The sequence below is a fragment of the Solenopsis invicta genome, chromosome 8 (genome assembly GCF_016802725.1).
Source record: "Solenopsis invicta isolate M01_SB chromosome 8, UNIL_Sinv_3.0, whole genome shotgun sequence".
In the NCBI taxonomy this organism is placed as follows: domain Eukaryota; kingdom Metazoa; phylum Arthropoda; class Insecta; order Hymenoptera; family Formicidae; genus Solenopsis; species Solenopsis invicta.
The window spans coordinates 5,089,326-5,101,345 of record NC_052671.1 but is presented as its reverse complement, the minus strand read 5'-3'; the positions used below and the strand labels follow the sequence as shown (position 1 = coordinate 5,101,345).

Sequence of the window (12,020 nt, the reverse complement as noted above, 5' to 3'; positions counted from 1 at the left end):
TCCTAAGGTTTTCACTTATATGGCATATGAAATACAGATTGGCTCGAGATGATTGTCATTTTTTTCTGATGTATAAATTCTGTAATCAAATTGGAAGTGGCCTTCTCTCATACGAGTCAATTAAATTTACTAAAATTAAAATTTATTTTGCCAACTAATTAAAATGTTAGACTTTACTTGAAGTTACAAATATTAAATAAACGATTTTGTTATTTATTCGAATCTTTCCTACTTAATATTCTTGACAAAGAAGATTCGAATCGCAATATAATAACAAAATCCAAATATAAAAACCAAATACTGAATCTTGAAATGAAAGACATAGCCATAGTTATAAGTCATCGTATATATGTATTAAATTAAACCTAACAATGTTGTTAACAAATCTTCAAAGTGTCATCAATTTGTCATACGTGTGTGGAGGAGACCGGGGCAATTCGGGAGACGGAGCAATTCGAAAAATAGAAATATCTTTTTATGGGTACAGATTAAAAATTTACTTTAAATACTGTAAACGCGTCCTAATGCAACGACGCTGCTAACAAAGTTTTGTTGGTAACGGCGTCACATTGAAGTCGTAGTAGTGAAAAATGTGTTTTGTGACAGTCGAAGTAATTTCTGATAGCCAGCATTTCTTCGAAATTTAAGTAAGATAAATAAGATTCTTTTTGAAAACTTTGACCAAATGTACCAAATACACAATTTAATACTCAATAGATGTAATTACACAAAATACGAATAGTCCCTGACTTGTTTCGAAAACGCTAAAGCAATAAAATTCTTTATTGTGCGTTCATATTTTTTTATTGTAACATTTTTTTCATAATACTATATATTCTTTTTTAAATAAAACAAAGTCAATAATAGCATTTTTTCCATCTTGAAACATAAATTTCAGAATATTTTTGAACTAGCTTCGAATTACCTCGGAATCGGGGGCTATTCGAAATATTTGGCATTGGTCGACATTTTTATATGTTTTATATTCAAAACAAGTACATTTTCGTGTTCTATCTATGGCATTGTGAAGGGAAAGATTCAACCTCTCAAACAGTCCAACTTTTTTTTTTAAATAAATGTAGGACTCAGGAGACGTAAAAGAAAAAAAAGTCTTCCAAATTGCCCCGATCTCCCCTATATACATACACACATGCAAACAAATTGATACTATGACGTATACACATTCTGTATATTTTTTATTGCACTATTTTTAAGTTGTACATAAATAAATAGATTATTGTATGACTTCCTCTCTAATCCAAACTAATTATCATTTCTTAAATAAATAAATGAATAAATAAATAAATGAACATTTCACTTTTGATTTGTCCTAATTTCTAAAATACTTTTACAAAGGTAAGTTACATTATACATGACGAATGGGAAAGCAATGTAAACAATGTGGGTATTATTATTGTTAAACTACAATTAAGAATCCATTTAAAATAATGTGTGTTATTAGAGAGTTTTGATGTACGTTTTAGATACATTTATAATACAATGCAATGTTAAATGCATTTGCATTAACTATATCTCCATAATGAAAGTAAAGTTAGCAACTTGGAAAATAACAGTTTAGTGAGAATATTTTCACGAAAATGTGTATCGCTTAAAAAAAAAAAAAAAAAAATTAATTTTACATATGTCATTAAGACCGATCAAGCAATAATTATTTTATACGGTTCACTAAGATTTATTAATTGTTTTCTGAAAAATCTGTAATACTTTCCGTTTTAACCGACGATATGAGCGAAGCCATTTAACGTACATACAGTTATTAGAGATATGATAAACTTTAACAATTTAAAAATTGATAAATAAAATAAAGAAAAAAAGCAGATAATCGTTATAACCGTGCTCTAATTTCTATGATGAATGTAACTCTTCATTAACTGCTCATCTACGAGTTCGGCAAAAGAAAAGAAGCGAGTGACAAGTGGTAAAAACGCGACTAAATGCACTTTCCAACTAATGGTTACGGCCCTTGCATCGATCGTCGAACGGTTTTCCATCCGCTAGAGATTAACGTGGCCGTGAAACCATCATGGTCTGCGATTATGATCAAGATCGCCGAGGCGGTCACGCTGTGGCGATCTTTTCTTTCATTTCTTCTTTTCCTTCGACCGCTGGAAAATGCGAACGCGCTACTAATCGTAGAAACAAGTTTGTATCGAGATAATATATACGTGCGTGTAGGCGGTATTTTTTGTGCTGTTCGGCGTTAGGTCGATTTCACTTTTAAGTGATTCTTATAGTGCGTCTGATCATTGGGTCGATTTATTGCTTGCACGCTTGTATCTTCAAGATATTACGATTCCAAGAAAAGAATATGCTGCATCGTATTACGATTCACTGCTAAGTTGCTTAACAAAATTCATAATTTTTGTATTTACATATTTTTATTTATATAAATAAAACGATATTCCACTGTGACCGCGAAGTGTATCACTACATATAAATTAAAATTTTTATTTATTTCTCTCCATTCTTGCCTTAGGATAGTTTCAATTTTAGAATACAATATACATTTTTAATGCTCTCTTAATTCTTATTGTATTACTTAATAGTTATCGTTTTATAATTTCATAACCTACGATTCTGTTTCAGCATAATTAAATTATAATTATAAACTATAACTAAATTTAAATAATAAATCACAATTTATAAACTATTTATAATGCACAAATTAACTCTGTAAAATATATATTTATTATATTTATTATTCATTCTAATATATTTTTATCCCGTTGTAATATCTTATTTCTCATATTACGTTCTATTGTTATGCTTTAATTATTAATTAATTAATTATTTATTTTTATCTATCCTTTTACCTCGTTCTAATGTTTGCTTTATATTTATTGCCCTTTCCCTTTTTTTGACTGTTTCTTCACTTTCATCACTTATAAATTTATCTATCAGTTCTAATCGCTTCGCATTGTCACGATACTTGTGACATTTTCTTTAATGTGCTCTTATTGTAGCTATTCCGTCTCCTTATTCGCATTTATATAATAATTAAAAATCACATTTTCACGATGATCAGAAAATGTTTGTCTTGTGAACAAGAATATATGAATAAAATCACATTTTTCTCTTCATTTAAGCTTATATCAAAAGTAAATAATTTTTAAATAAATATACTATAATAGTATTGTAATTGATGTATTCAATTAATGTAATCAGAGTTAAAAATTACAAGAAATTACGAAATATAAAAATTTAGCAAAAATGTTATAATAATAACAATATTTCTCATCAAATCGATATAAAAATGCATAAAAATAAATAGGGCAAAAATACAATTTAAAATCCAGTAAGAAAATTGTTTGTTGATATTTTAGAACGATAAATACAAGTGATAGTGATGAGGAATGCATGTTGGGCGGAGTTTCATGGAATATTTTGTGTTAAGATTCACCTCTCTAACTGCTGGATGCACTATATAAACGTTGGTTTTATAGCTACACGATGCTCAGAAGATATCTCTCGATTGAACAAAGTGCCTCGAGAAAAGCTTTAGAAACGGATTGTGAGTGTTTCAAAATGAGGAACAAAGTTCTGGTAAGATATATTTATTAAAATACCACGTTTAAAATGCTACGTTTTAAATTTTAGATTAAATTCAATATTTAATTGAAAGGGTAATTTATTTTAATTTTATCTTGATTTAATTTTAATATTCAGAATTTTAGTTTGATACCAATTAATTTACAATTAATTTTAATCCAATACACTTAATGATTTTATTTTTATTATATCTTTTTTATTTAATTCTGAAAAGTTTGAATAATATCAATCCAATCAAAAATAATAATGAAATCGACGTTGATTCAACATCAAAATCATCAAATTGATATCAAATTCGACGTTGATACCATTATCATTCTGGCTACGAAGATAATTAGATATATTAATAATTGAACATATTAATAATTAAATTACATTTTTGTTTGTTACAGTACACTCTCTTCTTCTTAATAGTCTTTGCAGTGATACATCAATCAATCGAAACGTAAGTATCTACAACAAAGTAGTAATACAAAGCAAATATAATAAACATGTGAAATATTTATACATGTAAAAATATTATTATATTTTGATTTTTTCTTTTAGGAAGAAAGTGGTCATACACGTCCCTTATCGAGTGAAAAATGTGAAACATACGCATACGATCTATAAAATAATTGCACATCGTGGTCACGGAAAACACAAAAGTGATGACGAATATTACGATGATTATTGAAAATGTGTATACTCTCATAGGTTATAACATCATAGTAATTATTCATGCATAAGTAGAGCAAAAATCCAAAGAGTAGTCATTATATTTTCATTAATTAAATACAATGTATTTCAAGCGATTTTCTTTATTTTATGATTTGTATAGTATAGTACGTGATGTTATTATGTTTATAAATAAACGACATGTGAATTCGAAGATTGTTTTTTTGTCATTTTTTCCATCGAATATAAAATTAAGATTATTCTTAATATTAATACAAATTAATGCAACATTTTCTTGAAAGTTTGGAAATTAAAAAATATTCTTTAATTAAAATAAAATAAATAAATAATCATTAAAACAATGTTAATTTTATTTTTATCTTTCAAATTTATTTATTATTTTTACTTAATTACTAGACAATAAATTAAATAGTTTTTAAACATTTGTTTTACATATTTCTGACAATCAATTTAAATTTTAAAAATTGAATATTTTATTATTTATTCTACTTATGTCTTATCTAATTTGTCATAACAATTATTTAATACAATTTTATTTAAATTTCCATAGTAATTATGATATTAAAATAAATATTTAATCAATAATTAATATTAAATATGTTGCTATCCCAAATAACATTTGGATTATTATTAATATGAATAATGACTATAAATGTATATTTATTTGTCATTTAATATAAACTTAATATTATGAATCCCTTTAATATATATAGCTTCATTTTAAAATAAAAGCTAACTGTTCTAATGTTTCATTACTAATAATAAATATTATTTGTTGATTAAAATTTAAAAACATCAAAATATGGTATTTCTTTTTTAAATGCTTGAAATATCAACCAAAACAAATCATTTTACCGTGACAATGAACTTGATCGGACTATTTTCATGGTTTATTGACCCTATAATTTCTAAAGCCGCATTAGTCACAGTTCGACAGATAAAGCATATCACCGTAAAGATACAGCGAAAGTGATCACCAGCCGTGAACTGTATCGCGATATTGTCGCTTCACAAGATTCGCTTCGATGAAAAGAAGATGGGATATAAATGGCGATTCATTGTCAAGAATATCAAACAGCAATTGACTGTCAACGCGTTTGCGATCACGGACACGACGCGACGATTCGACAATAAATCATGGTAATAATAGTGATAAAATATTAAAGTGAACGATATTAAAAAGCGATTTATATTAAAAGTTTACACACACACACACAAATATTATAAATCTAGCATTTTATGAATAATTTTGTGAGTAAAAAATGCAAGTGAGAAATTTCGAAACAATTCTGCATGACTGCTCCCGAGTACCATAATTAGTGATTTGAATTATACAGTTAATAAGAATTATGTATGCGTGCATCGTTCTTGCAAATTCAAATCAGAGAGAAAGAGAGAGAGAGACAGATATCGGTATAACGGAGTCATAATCAACATAAATATCGCTGATTAAGTCAGAAAGCACGTACAACTGATTTAAGTGTAACAACCGCAACTTTGTGTTTCAGAGGATCGTTATCAGTCTACTTTTCATTCTGTCGAACGGCGTGCTGAACAGCGGAAGCGCCAAGGAGCAGTGAGTATGCAACGGCACTATGTTATTAGATAATTTCATTTATTTTGCACGGAATACCTTCGAGAGGCGCTTGGCGTTAGACGTGACCAGAGAGCTTTACGCTTTCTTGCAGAGAAAATCATAGCTCACGCTTACTCTCGTTCTCGATGGCAAATTAAAGGATGTAAACACTCGTTTGTTCACATTACGTCGTCTCATTAATCATGCTCTTTTGTATTTAATTAATGTGCTCTAAATTTGATACATCTCATACTAATATTAGGGTAACTCCGGCGCAGAAGCCAGAAAAAAAGGAGTGAAGATATAATAATTTGTACGCAACCACTCTATTATATGCCTTGCATATCAGTATTATATCAGAGGGTATTATGGCTACTGTCGACAATATGGTTACCCCTATTATCTCCGTTATTAGATGACGTATTCTAACAATTGCTTATGGAGTTATTCATTTAGTAGCCTGCCGTTTTTTAGTGATATTAATATGACAATACATAATAAGTGACAATTGTTATAAGGCATTTTTACTTTTGAGCACTTCTAAACTTTTTCAAGGTTCACCTTTAACCTTTAATTACTCATACTTTCTCATTATTCTTAAACTTGAGTGTATTATCACACGAATATACATACACTTGAGTGTTTTTTTATTATTTACCTTTTTATTCAGCTATACACATTTTGAGTTATATAAAGTTAAAACAATAACATGGAATTTTATTAATATGGCTTTTTAAGCAAAATTTTTATATTGAAATATTTCTTCAATAAATCGATCGTCATTCTAGAGAGCGGTGTTTAGAAACATTAAAAACATTATTTTATGTTTGTTGTTTAATGTTAAACAGGGATAAAATGACATTTCTAACTAAATTTCTAATGGTATTTTTAAAGTTACTGAACGCAAGAAAATTCTATATTAGAAAAATTCTAAACAATGGAAAATTAAAAATACATAATTTTGTAACAAGATACTGTGTTTCTTCTAAACTAAACTAACTTTTTTAAATTATTCTTATAGATAGCCATATTACAATCACTTTTTTTCTGCCACCGATTATGCAGAGCATTAGATTTTTATAAATCACGTCCTAAATAATAAATATCTCATTATTTTGAGCCTAGAATCTGTCAAACAACATTTTGACGAATGTAATCGTTCAAGTTTCAATAGAAAATATTAATTATAAACAAAATGATTCAATAAAATGAAAATGGGTGCCATATTACCCTCTTCTCCTCTATTATATCAGTACAATGATGTATTGTCAATTTTTTATTATTAATATTAACAAAATCATCTTATTGTTAGTGCAACAAATGCAATTCTTGTAAAATGACTATATTATTCTATAGAAATTATAAGAGATTTAATGATTATTTTGTGATACGTGTGTGTGAAGAAATAGTAAAGGATGAAGTACAGCAAAATATGAGTAATTAGCCCATGGTCATGTATCCCATTCTTTTTGATAAACACACGGCAAAAATGCAACGGTTTTTACAAGAATTTTTTTTTCAATTATAAGAAAATACATATTTCATATTTCTCATTTTTTTTTATAGTAGAAGACAGCATAAAGTTTTTATTGTATAGTTTATTTATGTATATAATAAATATTAATAATTCATTATGAATAAATAATTGTTTGAACACTGATTGTGTTTTACGCCCTTAAACCCGCGCTGACTCTCACTAGCCTGTTTTAGCTGTTTATTTTGTGTTAAATATTAATAAATTAAATTTTAGATAAGTGCAATATATATATATATATCAAAGTTACCTTATATCAAATTAGAGTAACGATCTATTTGAATAGTATAGTTATAGCACATTTGTAGTATTTTTGTTGATCCATGGATTGATCTCATTTATTTATCATGTTTCAACAGCGTGCACTTCAAGATTCACGTGCCCGAAATAATAAAACACCATATTCACACGAAAACGGTGTTCATACATATTCACAAGCCGGATATTTCGCCACCGAAGAAGCACAAGCCCAAGGAAGAACCACCAAAGAAGAAGAAGACCCATCACAAGGAAATACATCACGAAGATTGGAGTTCCTGGAGCACATATGGCTACCAGGGCGATCACGATGATAAATCGGGCAATGATTTGCTCAAGAATCAACAGGATCACAAGGACGATGATGTTCACAAAGAGGTGGCTCATAAGAACAACAATCCCTTCGCCCAGTATCCATATCACAGGGATTCTTACTTGCCCCAGTTGCCATACGAAGACAAACCTGAAGATTATCTCAAAGGAAAAGACGGCGACACGATAGGATATTCGTATCCGCCGCAGTACGCAGTGACGGAGAACGTCCAAGAACTAGATAACAACAGCATCGAGCCTTATATGCACACATTCGAGGAAGGTTATCATAAAGAAGGTGAATCCGTCAGTGGACACACTTACTCGGATGACGTGACGAAATTCTACGACAACAAACACGAGGAAGGCGAACACGAAAAGGGTAACCACTCCGCTGAGCAGTATCAAAATGAATCGAAGGAAAGAACTCACGCGGGTCGTTACTTCGTCGATGATTCGGATTACCAGCCAAATAAAAAAGTGGAGAAACGTGTGCGGCCTAAAATTTGGGTGCGGTTGTAAAGTAACGGTGAAACGTGAATAAAGAGACGTGCCAATTAGATAGACATTAATTAAATTCTGCATTTATCAGCGAGAAAAATTAAAAAATGAAAAAAAAGAACGGTAGAAAATTTAACGATATTAAAAAGAATTAATTGCATTATCGAAAAAATTATAAGCTGATTTTAATCACCCGGTGACGTCAAATATCCGGCCAGAAATAAACAAGATTTGGAGAGATGTGAAAGTTAAGATAAATATGTATTAATAAAAAAAGGAGTATGCGTTTTAAATATTTCTAATTAATGAATATTAAACCAAGATTATATATAAATATAAAAATGTATTGAGTTAAATAATAATAATAGATAAGAAATTATAATAAATAAAAATTAAGAAAATTGTATTGAATATAATATTAGACATTATTGAAAATTACATGTTTAATAATTTAAATATTCACACGAGATGTTTGCTAAACGTGATGAAGAGGTAATGACTTGTTTAACAAGATAATAATATTGCAACTCAAAACACCATCAACAGATAATCCAATCACGGGTAATTATTATGAAAAGATACAACATGTACTTAGCCTTAAACGTCTCAAAAAATTGATAATAGAGATTGACGCAGCCATGAAATCCTCGTTTGCGAAAGTATCATTCATTTGCGGCATCTGTGAATTGCATTATATTATAGCGTGCTACTACATTATAGTAATGATCAATCTATTTATTATTGCCTTCAGCGTTTTCGCGTTCCACCTATTTGCTTTTCACGCAAGAAAGACTTCCAGCTCGCAATCGTCGACGTAAAAAACTTGACGGAAATTGTGAACATCTTTCTTTTGTATCATCTTACTTTAAATATACAAGATTATTTTTAAACATTTGTACCTTGGTGCCTTGCATTTTTGGACGATAGAAAATTTTCCGATTTTATATTACAGATAATCTCATTTCTCGAATTTTTTTTAGAACTCTATGTAGGATATTAAGATAACCGCGAGTATTTATATAAAACGTTTGAAAACATAAACGCACGCTTCTTTTCAATATATTAAATAATAAATCTAAATACGATATGCCTGATAGTATGCAACCCATTGTACTTAGAAGCGAGAAGGTCTCGTAGCGCAAGGTGCGATAGTATATGTATATCCGTTCAAATTGGTCATTGCCTAGAAATTTTCCAGTATACTATCAATAAAAAAATTTTATATCAAATCAACGATGTGGGATATCGGGTGTTATCCCTTAGAAATATTAAAAAGACGCATAGAAATATAATTGTAAAAAACGAGCGGATTAAAATTAGATTTTAACAATTTAAGTCATTACTGCTTTCCGTGATCTAATAGTTAAAAAACTAGCGGAATGTTGAAACAAAGCAGCAATAATCTAAATTATGTTGTAACCATCATAAATCTCGTTTTTTTTTACTTACGGCACTCTTGTCTTTTGCTAAAGCTGTTCCATTTTTATCGAATACCATCACGCGGTTAAGAAAACACGATTTCTATTCAATACATGTTGATTAAACTAGACTTCTCTCTTATTTTGGTTATAAAAATTAAATATTGATTTTTTATTTTAGAATTTACTTGAAATTTTATCCGATAAAAATAAACTGATTTAGAAGTCTTTATTACTCTCTCACTAGATCTAATTGGCGATCGTCTTTTCTTCGAATGTTGCTCGTTATCGATTCAATAATAAAATAACAAAATATAAACAATAGAATATAAATGAAAACATTAAAAATGAAAAATTTATGTAAATATAATTATTTGTTATAATTAGGCCTCAGATGTCGAATTGGCCAAGACACCCATTCCGGAACGTAGGGAGATCTCAAATTTGATCACTGACTGAAATGTTATTTTTCCGCAACAAATTCTTTATAAATTTTTTAAGGGAAAAAAGTTCTAACATATAAATGTTTGTTAATATTAGTTAAATTGAATTTCAATTTAATATCGTGATACTACTGTTTCTTATTCAACTTAGGACGGTGTTTTAAGGTCAAAAAATTATTCGGCGCGCAATTTCGTGAACTTTAAAATGTATATAAAATCACACAATAAATACTAGCACCAAGATCTAGTTTTGACCTATATAAGGCTTTTCGTTTGATAATGGGCTTTCATATATGGATCGATGTACTTTATTTAACCTTTAAACACGTAAGTGGGTCTGAGAGACCCCATATGAAGTTTTGAACGCTTGCTATGTGAAGACGGAATGAGATAGGAGGTTCGGACCAAGGCGTAAAAAAAGTTTGAAATCTCCTCTTTCGATTGATATGGTTGATTAACTTTTTTGGTCAACTAGAATTCGAACGGCACGGCAGCAAAATTTTGTTAAGGTCAATGCGACCCATATAGTGTGTAAGTGAAACTTTTTTTGTGAGTATTTTACATAAAAAAGCTAGACAAAATACGTTCGAACAGGTCGGTTTGCGAATGTTACTCGCATATACTTTGTTTAAAGTTGGAATACTATAAAATGCTGTAGAAAAGGGAGTTTTTCTGAAATATGAAACACATCAATTTTCAATTTTAGACACGATTTAATCAAAAATACCTCATATTTGCCTTATTACATAAGTACATTTTTTAATAGAAATGACAATGATATAATTTTTTTTTAAGTATGAATCTTTAGCTTTAAAACGCCGTAATGTAAAGTTCTTCAAAGTTTTTTGTTGCAAAGATATGATTTTTTTTAAAAAAGTAGATTTTTAGATGCCCAAAAATACCTCATATTCTCCATGTTACATAATTATACTTTAAAAAAAAAATGACTTTGCCAAATTTTATTTTGAAAGTGTGATTCTTTAGCTTTAAAACGCCGTATTTGAAAGTCCTTAAATGTTTTTTGTTGCAAAGATATGATTTTTTGAAGGAAAAGTGGATTTTTGACCAATTTCTCATTTTTGCTTAATGGTTTTTCTTTTATAACTTCACAATGAATTATTTTTCGCCAATGCCGATTGTGCAGTCACACTCCTGAGATTTCAAACTTTTGTTTAAAAAAAAAAATCGTAGAAAAATATTGATTGTAATCAAAGATATAGCTTGTCAAAGTTGAAAAAGTCTCCCAGATCCAAAAATGTGTTTCCGTATTTTACAGGATCGGTGTGCTTAATGGTTAATATGATTTAAAACTATGTGTTAAACATTCTGAAAATTTTATTTTAGTTGGCGTAACTTCATAATATCATTTATACTTTATAATTCTACATATTATTATTTTGTGATCATTAGAACAAGTAAATATAAACAACAAGAATGCAATATATTTCTAATATTTTTTCTTAAAATTTTCTGCTTTCAATGTTTTAAGTATATTTCTAATAATATTTTTAAGTTATCGATATTTACTGTTTTTAACTTTTTTGCTCTATTAAACAAAATAAAACCATTAAATATAATAATTTCTTTGAGTAAACTTGGCGTCTCTCTTAATCCTTTTTAAAAAATTTAATAAACTATGAAGTGCATCTTTGCTTTCAAAAATTAAAAAATATTTTTGCAGATTTTGGAGGAATAGAGGAAGATTACGGTCGTATTTAAAATACGTGCCG

General features: G+C 28.7%; 2 protein-coding genes across 2 annotated transcripts; both read left to right on the top strand.

Annotated features, from left to right (window-relative positions):
- The first annotated feature begins 3,471 nt into the window (after positions 1-3,471).
- On the top strand, positions 3,472-4,340 carry LOC120358342. Its single transcript, XM_039452285.1, has 3 exons — positions 3,472-3,564; positions 3,963-4,015; positions 4,117-4,340. Exons 1-3 carry the CDS (start codon positions 3,472-3,474, stop codon positions 4,244-4,246), a joined length of 276 nt encoding a protein of 91 aa, XP_039308219.1. The 3' UTR covers positions 4,247-4,340.
- A 989-nt stretch (positions 4,341-5,329) lies between these two features.
- LOC120358508 lies at positions 5,330-8,726 on the top strand. The gene is made up of 3 exons (XM_039452940.1): positions 5,330-5,388; positions 5,757-5,824; positions 7,718-8,726. Exons 1-3 carry the CDS (start codon positions 5,386-5,388, stop codon positions 8,448-8,450), a joined length of 804 nt encoding a protein of 267 aa, XP_039308874.1. The 5' UTR covers positions 5,330-5,385; the 3' UTR covers positions 8,451-8,726.
- The last annotated feature ends 3,294 nt before the right edge of the window (positions 8,727-12,020 follow it).

What these genes read in the sequence shown, in the direction of transcription:
- LOC120358508 (XM_039452940.1), top strand. An exon ending in AGCGGAAGCGCCAAGGAGCA is followed by an intron (nt 5,825 to 7,717) that starts GTGAGTATGCAA and finishes ATGTTTCAACAG; the next exon opens with CGTGCACTTCAAGATTCACG.
- LOC120358342 (XM_039452285.1), top strand. Translation starts at nt 3,472, where the DNA reads ATGCTCAGAAGATATCTCTCGATTGAACAAAGTGCCTCGAGAAAAGCT. An exon ending in AAATGAGGAACAAAGTTCTG is followed by an intron (nt 3,565 to 3,962) that starts GTAAGATATATT and finishes TGTTTGTTACAG; the next exon opens with TACACTCTCTTCTTCTTAAT. An exon ending in ATACATCAATCAATCGAAAC is followed by an intron (nt 4,016 to 4,116) that starts GTAAGTATCTAC and finishes TTTTTCTTTTAG; the next exon opens with GAAGAAAGTGGTCATACACG.